Source organism: Schistocerca nitens, chromosome 12 (genome assembly GCF_023898315.1).
Source record: "Schistocerca nitens isolate TAMUIC-IGC-003100 chromosome 12, iqSchNite1.1, whole genome shotgun sequence".
Lineage (NCBI taxonomy): Eukaryota > Metazoa > Arthropoda > Insecta > Orthoptera > Acrididae > Schistocerca > Schistocerca nitens.
In genome coordinates, this window is record NC_064625.1 from 36,561,518 (window position 1) to 36,584,846 (window position 23,329).

The 23,329-nt window shown below is 37.7% G+C and overlaps 1 protein-coding gene across 1 annotated transcript in view; it reads right to left on the reverse strand.

Moving 5' to 3' along the window:
• The window catches only part of LOC126214886 (DNA (cytosine-5)-methyltransferase 1-like), a 116,989-nt gene that overhangs the window by 68,851 nt on the left and 24,809 nt on the right, over positions 1–23,329 (reverse strand). Inside the window, exons 6-7 of the mRNA XM_049941531.1 lie at positions 14,925–15,168; positions 3,356–3,552 (exon numbers count right to left, since the gene is read on the reverse strand). Of these exons, the coding sequence (XP_049797488.1) occupies positions 3,356–3,552; positions 14,925–15,168 (441 nt within the window). The remainder of the gene's footprint in view (positions 1–3,355; positions 3,553–14,924; positions 15,169–23,329) is intronic.

Here is a 23,329-nt window from a genome sequence, read left to right on the forward strand (position 1 = left end):
AAGAATTGAAGCAAATGCACAAAACAAATTTATATTAAGGCAACACAAAATTCTGTTCTAAAAGTTTTCTAAAATGTTTTGTGGTTAATTATAGTTGTTAGCAAACTGGAGAAAAAAGTAAATTTATGAAAAATGCTGATAATGTGCAGGGCTACTCCTCTTTAAGGGAAAGCTAGATGTAATACAATGTATTAATTATAAAATCTGCTCAATAACTAAATCACAAATGCCAATTTTCTGCAAATTGGTCTTAGATTATGTATAGGACATTGGTAGCTTCCGAAAATTCTCAAAAATGCACATTTATTTTTGTTGATATACAATGAAATTCTGGGGTGATGTATTCTTTGGCAGAACTGTGAACTGAAAATGCTGAATTGCTATGAAATAAATTATGTATCCAACACGTTCGTATTGGTAACTTACAAAAATATAGTGTCCAATAAATCTCAAAAATAACCAATTTCTCACATAATTGTACAATGAAATTAGAGAACGATTGTTCTGAACAAAGACAGGCCTACTGTTCTCAAAAATTTTAAAAGAGCACAATTAAGTTTAAGCCTATAAGTGAAAATAACAGTATGAGTTTATTGCGGCACTTGCAAACATCCGAAATTTCACAATATATAACAATACAAATGGGTATTGATACAATCAATGAAACATTATGCAGGAGCAATGCAAACAGTAAATATGCAAATCTAGAACTTCAAATCAGACCACGAGTCTTGTATGTCTTGTGCACATGGTCTCACACTTGGGAAACTTTCGAAGTCAGCTTTTATTTTCACTTAGCTTGAATCTAGAACTTCAAATCAGCACATGAGTCTTGTACAGCTTGTATGCATGGTCTCACACAAAGGACATGCCTACTGCACAGATTTTTCACTTAGCTGATTCTGTGGACACTTCTACACTGACATGCTGAAGAAGAACTCCGCAGAATGAGTTTATCTCAGTCAAAATTGCTAAAATGTCAGCACCAACATAGCATGTCTTCTGCCTGTTGCAGCTAACAATGCTAACAATATTGGAGGGTTCACTATTACTAGTTTTACTGCCCATTCATCACGTGAAAGTGATGCTGTTACTATGGCTAGATCTCCCATTCACTTTGCCTTGTAATGCAAAGAATATATCTAAGAAACAGCAATATTAAAAACAGCTGTACAGCTTTTGCTGAGACTTGGAAGAAGCATGACCATGAAACACCAAACATGGAACAGACATGAGACTTATTATGCAGAGCAATGGCAACAGAGAGCTAACTTACAACAGAAATTTCATATACAAAAAGGTCCTTGAACAAGAATGCAATGAAAAACCAGATTAATGTAAGCAATGAGCTAGTGATATTGTAATCTACTAAAACAAAACAGAGAGATAAAACAAAGCCATATCCAGGTACCTAATAACACTGACCCCCTCCCCTCCCCTCCCCTCCCCTCCCCTCACACATCAACGCTACTTCCACCAATATACAGGGCCCGGAAGAATGAATAGCAGCATTTGAGTCACATAATATGGTGTTGTTGTCGTGCCTGCATGAAATAAGTATCTGTGAGCTGCTCTATGGAAGGGTGGACATTTGTAATTATAGTCTTGCAGGGATGAGAACAATGAGCACTCACCACTGAGGTTTATTCAAAAAATAACATGTCTCCCATCACAGTGCAGTAACTCTTTTGTCACCATTTTGAGTTGAAATGACATGATAAAATTCTGGATCATTGAACAATTGTACAGTGAGTGCAACAATTGATTAATACTGTATCTAGCAGAAGAAGAAAATTCCAGGGCAATGAAGAACACAGAGGACCACGGTAAGAGTGGAGAAGACAAGTCAAGGACTCACCTGAAGGCCTCACCATTCTGCTGCCAGACACACCTTGGTGCCAACAATGCCAGATCATTCCTTGCACTTCAATCCAAAAAAATAACATGTTGTACAGAAACTAAACAAACAAGATAAATTTGTACAACTAACCTTCACCTGGAACTTTAATTACTGATGCCAGATGATGTCCATTTTCATGTAGACACTGGTGTAAATAAACAGAGCTACAGGTATTGTGTACCATGTAATCAACATAATCCTCATCCGCTGCATGAGAGAACCCTGCACTGTGAATGTGTGACTGTGTAGTGCAGTGTGGCTTTGTTTGGCACCATGAGTCCATATTTTGATAAGGATCTACAGTACAGATTACTAGTGACGACTGGTTTGAATGAACAACAACCTTCGGTTCCAACAGGAAGGGCCAACATGTCATTTCGCCTGCCCATCCGTGAATGTCTCGTGGTGTCATTTTCCTCGTTTCCCAGTTCGGAGACATTCATTGGGCAGCATGATTTGAGGGCCCCTGACTTCTTGTGGGGATACTTAAGAATTGAGTCTGCGCTCCTCTCCTCATATGGTGGCTGAAACGAGCAAAAGGAATGGAATGGAATAGAAAGGCAATCATTTGTATGGTGGTCTACTGAAAACCAAGTAAAGGGCATATATGATTTGTAATGGCATATAGTTTTCTTTGTTTTCAGTGTGTGTTTCAATAATTCTCTCAATTTACTACCAGTTTCTGTCCTTTTTATATACTACTATTCATTCTGTCAGACTCCGTATAAGTACCAAACACATGTGTATTGGAGAGGACTACAGTGGGTTGAAATGTCGAAAAATAAAGTATTGGAGAAAAGAGAAGATTGGAAGATTCAGGAGGAAGAAGAATTAATAGCTCCTACCCAAATTCCCCCTCTTTTCTCAATTCCTACCTCCCCCCCCTCCCCCTCACCACCACCACAGAACAACAACAAACTAACTAAAATTGGAATGCATACATCCACCAAAAAATAAGAAAAAGACAATAGAAGAACACTTTGCAGGAAGTAAACACAAAGATTATACACATGTTTTTAAAAACACACTTGTGAGAATGTGAAGAGTACGTAGGAAAGTATGCATAAAAATACATAGGTTAAGACATGCTGGACTGTGCAGGATACCACATTTCCACAAGGGCACATGAGTAAAGAAAAAACTATATGAATTTGTAAGTGGAACCAAAAACTTTTAAAACCCAGTATAATCTGGGCACCAAAAATCTGTTTTCAATCAGACAGCAGCAAAAACCCTATAATATAGAAACACATTTAGCACTATTTTATCCCGTATCCTTTACATACATATATCAGGTATCAAAATATGTATGACATACTTCTGGAGATACTTTGAAATAAAATTAAATCAACCAAGCAAAATTGCTTATATACTGAGAAGATTCTAACAATCAATTATGTGATTAAGATACAGCAGAACATATACATTATAAACAGTATGCTGTGTTATCTGTACCTTGATTCGCTTTCCAAGAAGGGATGCTTCTCCTCGAGGTGTAGGCCTACTGAATGTCTTTGTCGATGAATTAAAAGTTTCTGTGAAGTAAAATCTGTCTGGTCCTTCACGTGACCACTTCATTACTGGTACAGTCACATTGTTACTGTACACCACACAGCATTTTCCAACAACATTTTCAAAAGGCACTATACACTCTATAACAAACACACAAAAGGTGAACAGTACACATAAAAAAATTCATATGTATCTATGTAAAAAGGGACATAAAAATAGCACACTAATAATTAGATAATAATAAACACTCAAGCAGTAATCAAGAATGGGTTGCACTTGTGTTCTGTATGTGGTCTCATTTACAGATGAATCACACTTTCCCAAATTTTTTCCCAGTAAATTGATTTCAACCATTCACATTCCCTACTACTGTTCTTACATGCTTCATCCATTTCATATCTGTTTGCTACATTGTGTGTGTGTGTGTGTGTGTGTGTGTGTGTGTGTGTATTTAATCAATGTTACTGTGTCAAACAACACACAACTAATGCTGTGTCCAAACATTATGGGATTGTTTTTCCTGCTCATCTGCATCAACTTACATTTTTCTGCCTTTCGAGCAATCTGCCAGCCATCGCACTATTAGAAATATTGTCTAAGTCATTTTGTATTCTCCTAAAGTCACTCAACAATGACAACACCCTCCCATATACCACAGCATCAATGATAAACATACATAGATTAGTGCTCATTCTTCAGATCATTAGATTGTTTATGTGTATGGTAACTAACAGCAGTCCTATCACCTATTCCCAGGGCAGTCCTGACAATACCCTCGTCTCTGATGAACGCTCGCCATTGAGGACAACATACCGTGTTCGATTACTTGAGATGCCTAAGAGCTACTCACATAGCTGGAAAGCGATTCTGTAAGCTCATAGCTCCATTAATAGTCTCCTGTGGGGCATCATGTCAAATTCTTTGGAAATCTTAGGACATGGAGTTCCCTCATCACCCTTCATCCTCCATAGGACATTGCACGATAAAAGGGTGAGCTGCGTTTCACACGAGTAATGCTTTCTAAAACCATGCTGATTTGTTGACAGTTTTCCCATCCATGGAAATGTATTATATTCAAACTGAGAATATGTTCAAAAATTCTGCAGCAAACCAGTGTTAATGATAATTAATTTTGCGAGTCCTTTATTTTACACTTCTTACATATAGTATTCACCTGCACATTTTGCAGTCACTGGGACTTCGCACTGGATGAAAGATTTCTGATAAATGCAAGCTGAGTAAGAGGCCAGTGGGGAAGAGTACTTTCAGAAAAATCAAACTGGAGTTCCATCTTTCAGTCCTTCTCCACAACAGGGATGCTTATTTCTATACTCTTCATACAAGTGTCTGTATGAGGGTAATATGAAGATACGTTTGTATGATCCTTCTGTGTGAATGAATTCTTAACTGCAAAACTTAAATTGGCTTCCCTTTGGTTGTCTCCTTCTGCCACACCAGACTTGATAAGTGACCGGATGTATGCCTTCAACCTGCTTAGCAATTTTACGTAGGACTGTAATTTTCTCGGGTGCTCGGCAAGATCTTTTGCTGAGGTGTGATGGTAGTAGTTGTCTGCAACCCGCACAAATCTTTTTACAGACGTGTGTATTTCTTCTAAATTTTGCCTATCGCTACCTTTGAATTGAGAGCACAACAGTCTGTTTTCTCAACAATTTCTGAACATTGTTATTAAACCGCAGTCGGTCTTTTCTTTCTTTAATCCATTTACTTGGTACATACTTCTCCAGAGCAAGATTTACAATCTGTTTAAACTTTGTACATAATTCCTCTGTATCTATCATACTAGAACTAAATGGTGTCTGTTCATTTTCTGAGAGGGATGCTAATAACTGCTTACCTGCTCTTTCTAGCCAAAATACACTCCTAGTCTTCTTAATGGATTTATTAACTTTAGTAACCCTCATTGGTATGATGACTTTATGACCATTAATCCCTCTCTCTATGCTGTCACACTCTATAAAGTAATGTCTGTTTGAAGCTACAAGGTCTAAAATATTTCCATAGTATGTATACTGTTGAACTAGCTGCTCAAGACAGTTTTTGGAAAATCCTGATGTTTTGCCTGTCAATGACTCCATCTGAGATAATACACTATGACCTCATACATAATACACTATGAGGAATTCCCAATCCAGTTACAAATTTCATTTGACATCCTGTGAGATCACGTTTTCATAATAATCACTGGTGTGGTACTCTGCTTGGATGTAAAGAAATATTACACTGAAGAGCCAAACAAACTGGTGAACCAGCCTAATATCATGTAGGGCCCTCATGAGCACGCAGAAGTGCCACAACACAACATGGCATGAACTTGACTAATGTCTGAAGTAGTGCTGGAGGGAACTGACACCACAGATCCTACAGGGCTGTCCATAAATCTGTAAGAGTACGAGCGGGTGGAGATCTCTTCTCAACACCACGTTGCAAGGCATCCCAGATATGCTCAATAATGTTCATGTCTGGGGAGTTTGGTGGCCAGCGGAAGTGTTTAAACTCAGAAGGACATGTGGGGTGTAACATTGTCCTATAAGAATTGCCCAAGTCTGTCATAATGCACAATTAACATGAATGGATGCTGCTGATCAGATAGGATCATATTCTTAAATATGTGTCACCTTTCAGAGTCATATCTAGACATGTCAGTGTTCCCATATCACTCCATATGAACATTCCCCACACCAGGATGAAGCCTCCACCAGCTTGAACAGTCCCCTGCTGACGTGTAGGGTCCATGAATTCATGAGGGTGTCTCCATACCTATACACATCCATCCACTCGATACAATTTGAAACGAGACTCATCCGACCAGACAACATGTTTCCAGTCATCAACAGTCCAATGTCAGTGTTGATGGACCCAGGTAAGGCATAAAGCTTTGTGTCATGCAGTCATCAAGGGTACATGAGCAGGACTTTGGCTCCAAAAGCCTACATTGATGATGTTTTGTTGAATGGTTCGCATGCTGCCACTTGTTGATGGCCCAGCACTGAAATCTGCAGCAATTTGTGGAAGGGTTGTACTTCTGTCATATTGACCAATTCCCTTCAGTCACCATTGGTCCTGTTCTTTCAGGATCTTTTTCCAGCTGCAGCAATCTTGGAGAACTGATGTTTTATCAGATTCCTGATATTCACAGTACATTCATGAAATGGCCGTATGGGAGAATCCCCACTTCATCGCTACCTTGGAGATGCTGTGTCCCACCACTATTGTACCCACTATAGCACCACATTCAAACTCACTTAAATCTTGATAACTTGCCATTGTAGGAGAAGTAACTGATCTAACAACTGCACCAGACACTTATTGTCTTATATAGGTGTTGCCGACTGCAGTGCATTATTCTGCCTGTTTACATATACCTGTATTTGAAAACGCATGTCTATACCAGTTTCTTTGTCACTTCAGTGTATATCCATCTCATAGCTTGAGCTATGGTTTTGAGGATGCCATGTGAAAGCTCATGGATTGAATCTTGTATAGCAATGTTTTTGCAATTCGAACCAGTGCAATGCAGGAGGTCTTTCTCTTCGAGGTACCTCATTATGTTTAAATTCTGAATATGTTTAAGATTCCATATCAGATGGATGTCAGAGATAGTGGACGGTAGTGTTTGTGGATTACTTCTGCTACCCTTCTCTAGACAAGTGTGGCCTGTGCTTTCTTCCAACCACTGGGCACAATTTTTTGTTGTAGAGTTCTACAGCATATTATGGCTAATATAGGCGAAAACACAGCTACAAATTATATATAAGATCTGACTGTGCTTCCATTGGACTGTCTGACCTAATTCACTCTACATGATTTGATTTGTTTCTCAATGGCAGTGACTGTAATATCTGCATCATTCTTTTTTAATTAGTTTTTCTATGTTTGGATGATGCTGATACTGCAACTGTTGTTCAAAGTCATTCCAGTTGCTTAACTGAAACATTATTAAGTCTATACAAAGTATTTCAGCCTTTTTATTAGGTCACTATCAAGTGTATCTGACACTGACAAATGTTAATACATAATATGATAGATATATAGATCTTTTTTAATAACACGAAATGAGAAACAATGCTTATGTATGTACAGCACAGTGCAGAAAGAAAATACAACGTATGTTACACTGTAGAGGTGCCACATCAAATGACAAAGTACAGTAGAAGTAAAGTGAATTCAAAAAAACGTTTTGCATCCAACGATGCCAAGAGAAAAATTGGTGTGTCATAATTACAAAAACTGTACAATCTGATATCTTAAAATTGTTAACATTGTTTAGCTTAAAGGGAGTTATCATTGCACATTTTTAAAATAAAATGCCAATAGTAAATAATAAAACACTAAAATTCAAGTAGATTTTAGAAATTTTCATGCCCAGTGACAAATTTATGCTCATTTGAAAAATGCCAAGGGAAAGACTCTTAACAAGCAATGCAGATTATGGAGCACCAATTTCCTGGATATCTGCCTCCAATTTATTGTCAACTCCATTTAAATATACTCTGCTACAGGTAGTAGCAGTTGTTTGTTGTATGTTTGTAAACATACTTCTGTAAGCAATCGATGATGCATGCAAGCTGTGCTTGAGCTCTCAGCAGTTCTCGGTGATTCAAATTTTACTCATTATGGATACCTTTAACCTCTACTTGGAAGCCTCATTCATTGCAACTATTTTACACTTTTATTAATTGCAAATAATTACTTCCAGTATTTTGTTTGAAAAACATGCAATTGTAACTCTGAAACATGTCGGAATATAGCTCTTTTACACTAAAGCATGTCAACAGTTTTTCAGATTGTGCATTTTTTATAATTATGATATGCCCATTACCTCATGATGTCATTGGGTGGAAAACTTTTAAAAAAAAATTTGACTTTTACAGTTTTATCATTTGCTATTAGCATTTTACCTCTAAAACATACCATGTAATTTTGAAACATGTTAGATAACTTTTTTAAGCTAATCATATTAATAGTGTCAAAGTATCAGATTGTAGAGTTTCTGTAATTACAATGTGCCCATTTCATTGGGCACGAGACTTCTTCTGTTTCTAATCATTTGACATTGCTTCTCTACAGCATAACATAAGTTGTATATCCTTTCTGCATTGTATTGTACATGTATAAGCACTGTCTCTCATTTCCTATTATAAAAAATGGAAATAATCATCACACACAGCTGGAAAAAAAATTAGTACACCCCTTTGGAGGTTTTCAATTCACTCAAGGTTTTTGTTACAGCAGTGCACATGGAATACATGAAAATATTACATTTACGGATCAATAGCATCAAGCAATCCGCATGTACCACATATCAACCCATGCTGACACACTCATGTTAGTATGTGGTGTAGCCTCTATGGGTGACAATGCATGTGCTGACTCTGGCATCAAGTAGATCATACAGACGGTTAATACTGTCCTGGGATATGTTTCGCATGCCCACTTGACTTGTTCAGGAAATTCTACAAGAGTTGTTGGTCGACGAGTTGCACCAGTCATTTCTTATCCCATTTTATCCCAAATGTGCTTGATTGTAGACAAGTCTGGAGATTGTACTGGCCAGGGAAGTTGCCACACATCTTGCAGAGCACATTGAGTTTCACAGGCAGTGTGTGGGCGAGCGTAATCCTGCCGGAATGACAAATCACCTTCCTGTTACAAGAATGGCAAAGAACAGGTCTACCAACAATCTGCATGTACTGAACACTGGTCAGTGTCTCCTCTAAAACCAGCAAATGTGAACAAGAGTCATAGCTTGTAGTACCTCAGACCATAAGGTCTGGGGTGAGGTCAGTGTGTCTCAGACGAATGGACTCTACATGACAGAACTCACCAGATCTACATCGTACACACAAACAACCATCACTTGCTAGTAGGCACAATCTGCTTTCATCACCAAAGACTACAGCATACCATTTCATTTTCTGTTTGATCCTCTGACCCCACCAGTCAAGCCATGCACATCAATATTGTAGCATGGATGGAAGACAGGCCAGAGGTGTATGTGCCCGTAGCCCCACTGCTAATAACTTGTTTGCAACTGTTTTTGTTGATACGTCTGTGCTCACAAGCCTTCTTGTCTGTACTGTGGTAGCTGTACAATCTGCTGCAGCTGCCCTTATAATACAACAATCCTGGCGGGCATCTGCACTGCATGGATGTCCAGAACCTTGTCTACAGGTGTGACATTGTTCACTTGACCACTGAAACCTGCATCATTGCATCACTAGTACAGCATGTCCAATTTGTTTGGCAATTCTCTGAAAGGACTATCCCACCACTCTGAACCCCGCAATTTGATCCCTTTCAAACTCACTCAGTTGGCTGTAGGAAGCATGAGTGGCATGGCTGCTTGCACCACACTGAGCCTTCTGGTTTTGAGCATTTCCTATTAAAAAGTAGACACAGATTTCACTCCGGTAGCTATGCCACTATGCTATCTGTAGGTGGATGACACTGACACTATTATCAGTACATCTACCATTGCCCAGAAGGCAAATGCCATCATCAGATAAGTAGATGTCATTCTACCACCTGTACAGCCTTTGCAGTGTAATTGGAATTAACAAAAGTGTAAAATAGTTTCAGTGAATGAGGCATACAAGTCAGACATACAGGTATGGCCTCTAATGAGTAAAATGCAAATCAGCGGGAACTTTAAGGGCTCTATTATAGCTTGGGTGCACTGTCAATTGGTTACAAAAGTACATTTACAAGCAACTAGCTACAGCTGTAAGCTTACAGAATACCTTTAAAGCAAATTGTCAATAACTGGGTGGCAGATATCCAAGAAATTGGTGCTCTTTAATGTGCACGGTTCATTAAGCACCCTTTCCTTCACTGTTTTCATGCGAGTGTAAATTTCACACGGGGCATGAAACTTTTTAAAATCTACTTGACTTCTACTGTTTTATCATTTACTTTTCACCATTTTGTCCAGAAAATATGCAATGTAATTTCAAAAAATATCAGATAAGTACTTTTATGCTAAACTTTTTTAAGGCATCAGATTCTGCAGTTTTTATATTGCAAGTGCCCATTTTTCTTATGATGCCTTTGGACACAATACTTTTTAAAATCCACTTGACTTCTATAATTTTTATCACATGACATTGCTTCTCTACAACCCAACATACTTTATATATTCTTTCTGAACTGTACTGTACATATATGTAAGCATTGTCTCACATTACCTGTTATTAAAAAAAACATCTATAGACCCATCATAGTATGTATTAACATTTGGTAGTTTCAGATACACCTGATAATGGCCTAATATAAAGGCTGAAACTGGTCATGTGTGCTTAATAAAGTTCTAAATAAACAACTGGAGCTGCTTTTCATTAATGTTTTATTTTCACAAATCTAAGATCCCATACATTCACAGGTATGCAGTACTTGTTTTAAGCACCTTGTAACGTGTGTTTTAGAAGTCAACTTGTGACATTGTAGGTGGATCCTTCCCATTTGTTGTTTTTCTACACCCAGAAATAACTAAATTTTTTTGCTGATTTTTACTTTATTTTCAAAAAAATTATCTAATGGTACGTAAAATTTACATAAAAATCTCAACTAATTATTTACACTTAACTTCACTGGAATTTATTTTTCAGATTTATATGTTGACTGTTCCAATCAAACTGATGTAACTGATCTTCATTGGGGTACTTATAATTACAAATTACAGTTAATTGTATCTACAGTTCACTACATGCATAAAATCTGTGAACCAACCAATATATTCAAGAAATGTGGTCTACACTATTCAAAAGTTAAGCATTCCAAATTACCAGCAACTTATTTTAAATTACCCAAAACTAATTATCTTGTGCAATAATCAAACTTATAGATTGGTCAGAAAATAAAAGGTACAGATATAGTTTCTAGACCCCTTTTATTGTTTTATATACCTTTTATTTTCTAACCTGTCTATTCCCTACCCCTCCATCCCCTACCTTCCCCTCACGTGCCAACCATGTATAATGCACTTGCCTTTTGCTCATATTAGTTCTTGCATGATGTTTTATCCGTAATTCTGTTTTGCTACTATCCTATCTTCCATCTTTAAGCACTCCGGTTTTAAAACTGATTCGTGCAGGCCCCAACAGTCTGTCTTTCCTCCTCATCATGTCCGGTAAGTCTCCCCTGACCTGGATTATGGGCAACTTTTCCATAGTTCTCCCCATTTCGTAAACCTCAACAGCCATTTTCCATCATCCCTTTCCCTTCTTCTTCCAACCCTTTTGTCAGAAGATGGAGCTGCTGGTTCTGGAAGCTTGCACGTTTTATTAACTTTCATACAGGTTTTCTACTGCCGCCAATCGGTGAATATATTTTTTTATCTATCCAATTATATTATAAAACTGGCAGTTTATGCATTGTAAGACCTACATTTGAGTGCACTCTTAGTGTTGACGCATGCCACACCAGCCACTGTGAATCTTGGGAACCCTAATAACTTTTGAGTGGACTCTATAAACTAATTAATGAATATTTTAAATGGACTGTGTTGTGATACACATTAAGTTTGGAATGTCATTGGTACCAGAGTGAGGTTTTGTTGGACACGGTGATGTTTATTAGCGATTGAGTTCATTGAACTGCCCCAGTGTATAGTACTACCAAATTACTGCAGGTCAATGCTTATTACAAACTGCACTGATTTTATGTAAATGTGTCGGGTGTTTTTTGATGCTGCAAAAGAACAGTGAACTTCACAACTGGATAGTGACCTTAAGGTATTGTAGAGTCTACCCTGATGTGTGTGCTAATTAGTCCTTGTACACCAATGTGCCAAAACTTTGTGACCATGTGTTTAATAGCACATTGTTCCACTTTTCAACCACAGTACATCAGAGATTCTGATTTGCATGAAACCTATAAATCCTTGAAAGGATTCCAAAAGTATGTGGCACCAAATGTCTACGCACAGGTCAAGCAATTCTCGCAAATTACGGAATGGTGGTTTGTGGGAAAACAGCTGGTGCCTGATATGTGTTCCAGTGGCTACAGATAAGGGACATTTGCTGGCCAAGACATCAATGTGAGTTCACTGTAATGCCCCTCAAACAACTGTAGCATAATTCTGATCTTGCAACAGGGACAGTTATCCTGCTGGAAGATGTCGTTGCAGTAAGAGGATACCTCAAGCAGGAAACGATCCATGTGGTCCGCAATAATGTGCACATAGTTCACTGCTTTCATGGTGCCTTCGATTACCACCACAGTTTCCATGGAAGCCCAGCTCATTGTACCCCGTATAGCATAACTCTGCCCTCACTTGCTGGCATCTGTGGCACGGTGCATGTTTTTTGCAGCCATTCACCTCGATGACAGCATATAAGGACCCAGTCATCGCTCTGGTGCAACAAGAAATGTGATTCATTTGACAGGCTACACATTTCTATTGACCCACACTGAAAACTTAGTAATTCTGTGTCCACTGCATTCATAACTGATGACATCGTAGGGTCAACACAGGAACACTTAGTGACATGGAGCTCCATGTTCAACATTGGTCTGGTGTATTCTGAAACCCTTGCACCCACACCAGCATAGTATTCCATCATCACATCTGTCACAGATCACTGCATATCCTGGATTATACAGTGGGGGATCCTCCAACCTCTACATTTTTTGGTGAGATGTGGTTGTCCAACACCATACCTCCTACTTGTTATTTCACCATCCTTCAACCACTTTCCATAGGTGCTCATGGCAGTTGTACACCAACATTTCAGAACTTCTCATTTCCAGCCACAGCACCATAACAATATGCTCTTTGTTAAAACTGCTTATATACAGGATTTCTGCAATTGCAGCCCATGTCTTCACTATAATGACTGCCCGCTCATGGCTCTTCCGCTAACATTCTTTCCTTACTGTGTCACGTGCCCACAACACCAGCAGGAGGCATTCAACCTCACGGTGGGCAGTGGTCACAGATTCTCTGACCTATACATTTTTTGATGAGATGTGGTTGTCCAATACCAGATGGCCTACTCATTATTTCACCATCCTTCAACCACTTTCATTAGGTTCTCATGAAGGTTGTACACTGACAGGCGTCCACCCCGATAGCTGAATGGTCAGCGTGATGGACTGTCGTCCTAAGGGGCCCGGGTGCGATTCCCGGCTGGGTCAGGGATTTTCTCTGCTCGGGGACTGGGTGTTGTGTTGTCTTCATCACTATTTCATCCCCATCTGGTGCACAGGTCGCCCAATGTGGCGTCGAATGTAATAAGACCTGCACCAAGGCGGCTGGACCTGCCCCTGAAGGGGTCAAATGCTCATTTCCATTTTTCCACTGACAGGCAACCATCTTTGCCATTTCAAAGATTCTCATTTCCAGCCAAAGCAGTATAACAATGTGGCTTTTGTCAAAACCACTAATATCAGTGGATTTCAGCATTTGTGTCCTGCATCTTCACTATAATGACTGCCCATTTGTCTGCCTTTCATTTACATTCTTTCCTTACTGTGTCACATGCCTGCAACACCACCAGGAGGCATTCAACCTCACAGTGGGCAGTAGTCATAATGTTTTGGATTCAAAATTAAAAGGAAGGTCAGCATTTGCTGTAATATTGATGGTTTATTGATAGCAAAATCGATTTTCAATCACATAGTGATCATCTTCAGTGCTGTGGTGTACAAATTAAACTCATAGGCACTGGTATCAAGTTATTACCCGTAACCAAAACTGAAAAACAATCACAAATAATTATTTGTGATTGTTTCTCAGTTTTGGTTACTGATAATAAGTTGATACCAGTGCCTATGAGTTTAATTTGTACACCACAGCACTGAAGATGATCAATATGTGATTGAAAATCAATTTTGCTATCAATAAGCCATCAATATTACAGCCAATACTGACTTTCCTTTTAATTGAACATACATGGTCGTTGTGCACACAGCATTCCGTGGAGTCGTCAATCAATAATGGTTTAGTTCATCAGTGTATATCTCATTAACTGGTCATCACCTTAATGAAGTATGCTAAAGATGGATAAAATCGTTAATCAGTGAAACTAAAATTGATGAGTTCTGTGTGTTATTGAGGAGAAACAATCTAATAGCCACAAAGACTTTTACAGCTTTGTTTCATCAGTGAAGTGAAGAGCACTACTTAGGGGCCTCTAAGACAGGCAGCATCAGGTTAGATTCCTTCTGTTACTACCTCTATTTATAGCCAGCAAACTGCAGAACTTCAGGAATCAAAGATACATAAGTATATTTGGAATACCAAATGTGATCTATTACGGTTATCAGCAGTAAGGCCAAAGCATGAGGAGTCCATATTACAGTCAGGGTCTATGTCTTAAAACAAAGTAACAGAGCAAAGTCAAAAAGATATAATTGTTATAAACAACAGATATTGGAGGAATCTCAGATAAAAGGAGGGAGGAGCTAACATGCAACACTGAATTCCTTTTCTATATTGTTTGTTATCACAATACAATGTGATACTCTAACAAAAATATGAATTACTAACCATCGTCACTCCAATACAACTTGTTAAGATCTGCTTTTAAGACATCTTCTATTTCATTCATTACATTTTCTGGCCTGTAAAACATTTTTACTCTTAATTTAATATCCTTTGCACAGTTCTCACTATTTTCTACAAATATGCACGTAATAAGGCCAATACAGAATGGCTCAGGTGTGTCTTCATTGGAACCCTTAATGCCATCTTCCATCTTTCGATAAAACTCTGTGTAAATATCTTCATTTACCTTCAACAAACAGAAATGGATATTGTAAAATACATTTAAAATGATTCAATTTCTCACTAATAGTGAAAACATGGATTTAAAGTAGTTTACAACAGTATGAAATGAATCCCAATGAAAACATAATTCACTTTCAGGATATCAGTGCAAGTGGCAGTAGTTCTTTTGTAAATTCTTTACAAACATACAGGCTTGTCAGAAACAGTCTGAAAAGCTTGTAAGAGTGTTGCAGGGTAGGTTGTGCTGGGAAATAATTGTCAAGGAAAAAATTGATATCTTGCACTGTTTCCAAGTTAATTAACATTGATATTAGCTAATTAGGTCATTGTGCATGCAAATTTGAGCTGCCCACCAGAGATGGTGTCTGAAATGTGTTCTCCAATTGGTTTCCTAAAACCACAGTAGAGAGCGATACAAAAACTGGACATGGGACAGCATTAAGGACTGAACCCAAGCCGAAGGCTGAGCTGTCTCATGTGCCATAATCTACACTATGAGAACTACCGACACTAATTTAATTTGGTGGGCCACTTGAATTTGTGCACAAAATGGCCTGGTTGGCTAACTTCAATGATGGGACAATCTACCGTGCAACACACTTACCAGGTTTTTAGACTGTTTCTGGCCATCGTGTGTAAAGGCACAGCAGAGTTTAGCTGTTATTTGATATAGTGTTACTCAGCCATATTGTTATGGGCTTTGAATAGCTTCAATATATCCTTGAACTCTGAAAACACTACTTCCATCACAGACCAGTCTGCAGGTAATCAAAAGAAGTTGCCTTTAAGTGCATAAAAAAGTAAACCCTTTATTGTATACAGAACATCCTGATGTTTTGATTGCAGGCTGCAATACAAGTCAGTTTCACAAAAAGAGTCAAATATGGAAATACAAAGTCAAATATGGCACCTACTAGCCTCGAGAGTCTGTACAATGCCCTTTCTCTGAGTCAGGATGATAGTTTAACTTCTGACTACAAATTTCACTGCATACTTTAACTTTTAGTAGGCTAAAGGCTAAGTGAATGCTATGCGCTTTCTAAAGTCAGATACTTGACTAAATAGAGCTGATATATCATGACCTTTTGGGAATATGATGGGTTACTATCCTGAAATCAAACACTTCATTTTATATTTCGATACAGATGTATATTTCAGCACAGGCATCTACATGTGTATATACAACATGTCGCATAAGCAGACTGAATCATCTCAAACTTTTTGTCCAAAGAACTTCCGAGGAGGAGAGAGAGTCCACATTGCAGGTCAATGTTTATATTGATGCCACACAGCCCTCCCATCCCCGCAGTACGGTGTACTTGTGATTAGTCTTGGGGAGTAGCATATACGCCATATTCAAGGATGTCCTGGGGTCTGGGAGATAGACCATTGGTACCTCCACATTGTGCAGCAATGAAGTCGGTGGTGGCACATGAAGTGGTAGGTCCATCACAAAGTTCTGCAGACGGCACGGCTGGGTGAGGTGACAGCCGGCTCGAGAGAAAGCTGTTGGGCTGAGGTGTGGAGAAGAACCAAAGTGCAGAGAGATGGTTCGAATCTCGCCAAGTGGAGAGATGAAGGCATGTTGGAGGGCAGGGTCACAGTGTTGACTGAGGACAAAACACTGTAGTACCTTGACTTCCAACTGCTCATCTGATGACAATGGGTTTGCATCCATCAGGTGGATGAGAACGTGGCAGTTATCTACTGCCAGCGAGATGTCTTCCACGTGCTGTGGAAGAACTGAGGCATGAAACGCGATAGTAGGAGGGTCGGCTCAGTGTGGGTGGTGTGAGTTGGAAAACCTGCATACGGAGGGTCACTTGAACTGTCTGGGAAACCAGTAAAAGGAGAGTCGCTAGGGCTGGACATTGGTGAGGGACCGTGAGCCTGAGTGACTTGTGCCATATCATTCAAGGAGTCTGAAACATGTTGGGGCCTAGGTCGTCATCCATGTCAGGAGAGCCTGATACCAGAGAATTGGAGTCCATGTTGGGTCACCACTGTGGAAATGTGATGGGTTACTATCCCAAAATCAAATACTTCCACTTTATATTTCGATACAGATGTATATTTAAGTATAAGCATCTACATGTGTATGTACAGCAAGTTGCATAAACAGACTGAATCATCTCAAACTTTTTGTCCAAAGAACTCACGAGCAGAGTGAGTCCTCATTTGCAGGTCGATGTTTATATCAATGCCACAACCTGTATTATAATCATATACACACAGGGGGTACTCATTGTCTTGAACATTCATGACAACTTTATACTGGACAGGCATTGAGAAAGTGGTTGTTGGTCCATCAATAAGAAATTTCTGCATTGCTTTCTAACAAGAGCAATGGCAGTAAAAGGCAGGTCTCTGGGTATGAAACCTAGTTCAGAAAAATTTTAATCTGTCATGTTCAAATTAAGCTGAGAGCAGAGACCTCACAAAAACTAGGATTATCAAAAAGTACTCAGGTATAATGAAACATGGTGGCTTTACAAAATTAGTTCTTCAGGGACACTAATGCTAATGTGTATGATTCATTATATGTCTCTACTTGACATTATACTGAATAGGGTATATGATGTGGCATCCTACTTATTTATCATTCTGGCTTCTATAATAATTTTACAATTTGCCACTCTGTTTGAAGAAATGTGGCCTTTGATGCACAAAGGCAGTAACTCAATATGCAAAAGGAAGTACTGCCAATCAACAGATCACTATGTAGAAGAGGAAAATTCTTACAGATATTTTACAGTTATTGGATTATTATGAAAATACATAAACACAGATGTTCTTATTTTCGAAACATTTACCATAATTTTTAAAATACTAGGGTAATCCACAGATAAATTGCTAGTAACAGATTTGAAAAATGTTGTGCAGAAAACATTAATAACTTACAGTGGCACACTGTCTTTGCAATTACTGGTCGAGTGCTAATAAAATTATACAAATTACCTCTTATCTGCAATAACATGAATATCTGGCACAAACATTTACACAAATACGTGTAACAGCTGCACATATTGCAGACATGTTAATTTCTTCACATAAAAATTACAATCCTTTGTACAATAATTTGTACACATGACTAAAATTACCAAATTTAATAGAACAGATAGTAACAAATAGCTAGATCAAGAGAATATGAGATTTTAGTTTGGTATTTTCATGGTCTGTGGATCATAAATCCAATTTCTCACAATTGTGTGATTCATCAGCTGTAAGAACAAAATTATATAAGCTGAAGAGGAAAAGAGAAACAAACATTTTTATAAGCTGTGCCTTGGATAGGAACAGAATACCGAGAGTAAGGTGAAGAAAAGGCAGTTCCACAGTATTTTACATAAGTATGTATGGTGCTAAACATGAAAAAAATAAGAAATTCAGAATGTCAGAAGAAACTTCGAAATAATAATAATAATATTATAATAAAAAGACTGAGAAATATTAACAAGCACACTTAAGTATAACACCAAATCTCAGATGGCTGTTATTAAAATAAAGTTTTGTGTAATGAGCCATTTCCTATTCTGTTTATGTCTCTTGAAGCATAACATATCTTAAGGACTCATCTTCATTCCCTAACGCTACAGCTGCCAGTATGTCATGTAGATGGCGATATAAATTTTACATTTGTTATGTTGCAAAAATAATTGTTTACTGTGTAGAAGAGAAACAAAGCAAGAGATAGTTATTTATTTAATTCGTTCACTTTAATTTGTTTTTCCAGTAAGTGAACTGTCCACAGAATCTGGGTCATACATATAGGTTTTACAACTTACAAATGAATTTCATTACATTTTTCATAATAAATGGGATGTCATGTAATGAATCAATAGAGCAACAGTTTCATTTACATATACTGTAGACATACTACTTATTTGTAGAATTACAAATGGATGAGTTACATATTTTCATGCAATAAGTTCTGTTAGATTATTGAGTAGAAGCTCTACTGAACAAAGTAAGGACCGCAGATAGTTTTAAACAAATAAGATAATAGCAGATGAAAAAGGACATTTCATTCAGAAACAGATTTTATATGTCTGGGTGATCTCTTGTACACCTTTTTCCTACAAGATGTACACCTTTTTTGCACAAGGTTGTGTCTCAGTAAGTAATAGATGTCTCTGATCAGGTATTATAATCATGAAGACTTTCATTTTGGATAAATAAATGTTGTTTCATCAGTACACTTTATTTGACATGCATAACTGCTTCCAGTGTACAAAAGCAGGGATGGAAGTATTTTATTTCCTTAAAAAAAAAAAAAGTTTACTTTCTTTCCTGCTGCTGGCAAGTTTCATTATTCTTTTAAATGTTTTTTATTTCCTGAAAACAGTTTTGGTCTGCTCTATAACCATCTCTTCCTCTGAAAGAAATGCATAACACAATGTTTTACAGCTCTCTAAAGATATTGGTCATCAGTTGTGTCATATACCATGGGCAACACCACGACTGATTGACACACTCCCTGGACAGACATCATGTCAAGAGGGTTTAAAAAGAATAACCCAAACCTGCTATCTCAAACTTGTAACTGCTTCAAGTGACTGATATGATAGATACACTGGCTCATTATGTGGCATCAATTATTGGCTGTTTACCTGGACTCACCAAGCCCTTATTTTGGCCAACAGAATTGTAATAGCATTAAGATAACCTGGTTTGAACTCTGTCTTATCTTTTGCACGCTTATTCTGTGCAACATGACTAGTGTCAATAAAAACTGTTCAAGAAAACAGCCTTTTACAGTCTGTACTAAATTTTCAGAAAATTATATTGTAACACACTGATGAATGTAGATAAGCAAAGTTTATGACTGTAATTATTGATGAACTAGTTTTGTCACACAGAGTTCTTAGTACATAACACTATAAAATGACAAATGAAATCCAAATATTTAGTAACAATCTGTAATAAAGTTTGTTAATGTACCTTCCTCTTTTCTGGTTTATCATAAAAGGTAGTGCACAGATTTTTTAATTTGAAGGACCCTGGTTGAAGGTACACACTGTTTCCTACTCGGTACTCTGTGTTCCTCCATCTAACAACACTGTACTGTACCTGTGAACAGAAGAAGAGATCTCCTAACAATCTGAAGTAAAACAATTGCAATGTAACAAAAACATGTTAAATGAAAAGAAGAAGATGAAGAAAACCACAAAGAAACTCTGCATTGCACCCTCAACACTGTATCCTTCGGCATTACCAATACAAATATTTCTGAATTTGACAGAATGTAAGCGAACAGAATTATAGTATCTTCTAATGCGAATTTCATGTCACAAGCACAACTCCTAAGGAACAGAATTTCCTTATAATAACATTTTTACACACAGTTGGATAATAGAATGCATTTTACTCACATAAACCCATATATTAGAAGTACTGCTGTAATACCTAAAAGTGTCATAGAAGGTTTTTCTTTTGTGTCTTTTATGACAGTAGGTTTGCTTGTTTTTGGACACATTTTTTCCACAAAAATCTTATCAAGCAAGATCTGAGAAACTTTTTTTGCTGTGTCTTTCAGAAAATATGAACTCATTCCTGCATGCCTTTATGGAAATTGATGGTCCTTTCTAGTGGGCATTTGGCAAGCCCATATACACTCACTTTCTTTAGTACATTTCTTAAATGCAGCACAGTAATGTGAATAATTGTACTAAAAATAAACTCCTCACTTTCAACAGCATGTAATGGTCCAAATTTAGTTTCAGTCACTTCTAAATCAAAAGAAATGTTTAATTCATAGCATGTGACCATATAGATAACTTTTTTCATTTCATTTAGTATCTCAATATTTTAGCAATTAGGCTACTTCTGTGACACTACATGGCAATCATCATGAAAATGAAACTATGCACATTTTTATATAAACTCACTCAAAAGATACCTTCCACCATCGCAGTATGTTGGGATAATTAGTAAGAATATTGGTTATACAGTATTCCCAACCATTATGAAAATGCACAGTAGGGATATCTATACTACTATATAAAGAAAAGTCATTGTTTAATGTTGTTACCAAAAACGTTCTTGGCCAATTTACTTCATATTTTCACACAATGCTCTAATAAACATTTGGACAGGCATAGGTATATACATTTTTAATATATATAACATATAAATATGCACATCTATCTATACTTACTGTATAGAGAGAAGTCATTACCAAAAATCTCAAGAAGTTGTTGACTGATTTACTTCAAATTTTTACTCAATATTCTAATAAACACTGGTATGGACACAGACATATACCTATAACATTATTAGTAAAAGTCTCAAGAAGTTTTTGACTGATTTACTTCAAATTTTTTCATGCTACTCTAATAAAAGTTCAGACAGAGATAGGCTACATGTGTTTTTAAACAACAATGTATAGGCTATCTGTTAAAAGAAACTGTGAGAAAGAAAATACTGTGTTGTGAAAATGCTTGTTTTAGTTTTCTTTCTCACAGTCAGTTTTAACAGGAAACAGGAAGGTCGTATTTATGACTTATCGGCTTACTATTAGAGTACTACTACGGAATCCAAATCATTTGAAACATTGTGATCCTATCCATTTGCAAATTATAACTATGCAAAAAACTGTCATTGAAGCTACAACCCCATAGATCCAGCATCTAAAGATGTCTCTCTCACATACCACGTCATTTACCCACTCATTTTAAGCAACTTCAGTTCCCAATCAAGGTTTTGTTTGCAATGGAAATTGGGCCAGGAGAATTGCAGGAGTGCAAGATGTGTTGCAATGTTCATTACCATCACTGATTTTGTCCTCTAAGTAATGATGTAGCTGTATTTCAATGAAAAGTTGCAAAACTCAGACTATGTTACATTGAAAACATGTGACAGAAACTTAAATAGGAGCCAGATAATAAAATATAGAGCAACAAGTGAAAGGGAGAAATGAGGTGAAGAGGGCATACCAGTTACTTTTGGGACAATAGTCACAAGGGCACAGAGCTAGACCACAAAGAACTGCATTAGAACACAGCATGTTGCACAGAGCAGTACAGAAATTATCTGTCTGAAAGGCACTGTTTGACAAAGACCAAATGTCCACACAGATTGGCTGCAGCTCACAGCAAGCAGCCCAGTGGGAGAGAAGTTTTCTCCAGGCAGGCAGGACAGGAACAATCTAACATCCTTAAATAGTTATAAGACACAGATGGAGATTCATAACAACAACAAAAAAGACAGAAAATCCACTCAGGGCCATGCTAAATGTAAAAATTGCTATTTATCATGTCACAAGACAAAACATGATAAACTCAGCCCAATTGTGAAAAACAAAAACAGTTGAGTTTGAATGCTGGTTTTGTTCATTCAGCAGCACTTGATCACCAGGCAGTTCATCAGAGAATGAGATCTTACTTAAAAAGATTACTTCAAAAACAACATTGAAACGTTCTCCATGTTGGTGACTTAAGATCTGAATTTTTGTAGTGACCATACAATGATTAAAATTTTGTGTCAACAACATTTCAGTTTTACTGACATTGCCTGAGTCCCCACTTATCAGAGTTTAAACAAAACTGTTGTGTTTTGAAATTCTATTCAGTGATTTTGATCTGCCTTATCTTCAAGTTGACAATGAAATAGTGCCACACTGTTGGTTTCCCAGACATTGTAAGGGCAATGACATTGCATGCCCATGTCACCCTAAGGTGATAATTCACTTCCTTCTACATCTACCTCTACATTCTGTAAACCACTGTAAAGTGCACAGCAGAGTGGGCATTGCACTGTACCAGTTATTAAGGCTTTCTTGCATTCAATTCATGTATGGAGTGCAGCAAAAATGATTGTTTAAATGCCTCCATGTGTGCTGTAATTGATCTAATCTTGTTCTCACAATCACTATGCGAACAATATGTGTGGGGTTGCAGTATATTCCTTGAGTCATCGTTTAAAGCCGTTCTTGCAATTTTGTTAGCAGACTTCCTCGGAATAGTGTCCGCCTCCGTAGTGTAGCGGTAGCATTACTGCCTACCACGCCAAGGGGCCCGGGTTCGATTCCCGGCTGGGGCATGAGTTTTTCTCCGCTCAGGGACTGGGTGTCGTGTTGTCCTCATCATCATTTCATCTCCATCTCTGTCACACAAGTCGCCCAATGTGGCGTCGAATGCAATAAGTACTTGCCCTCAGCGGCCAGA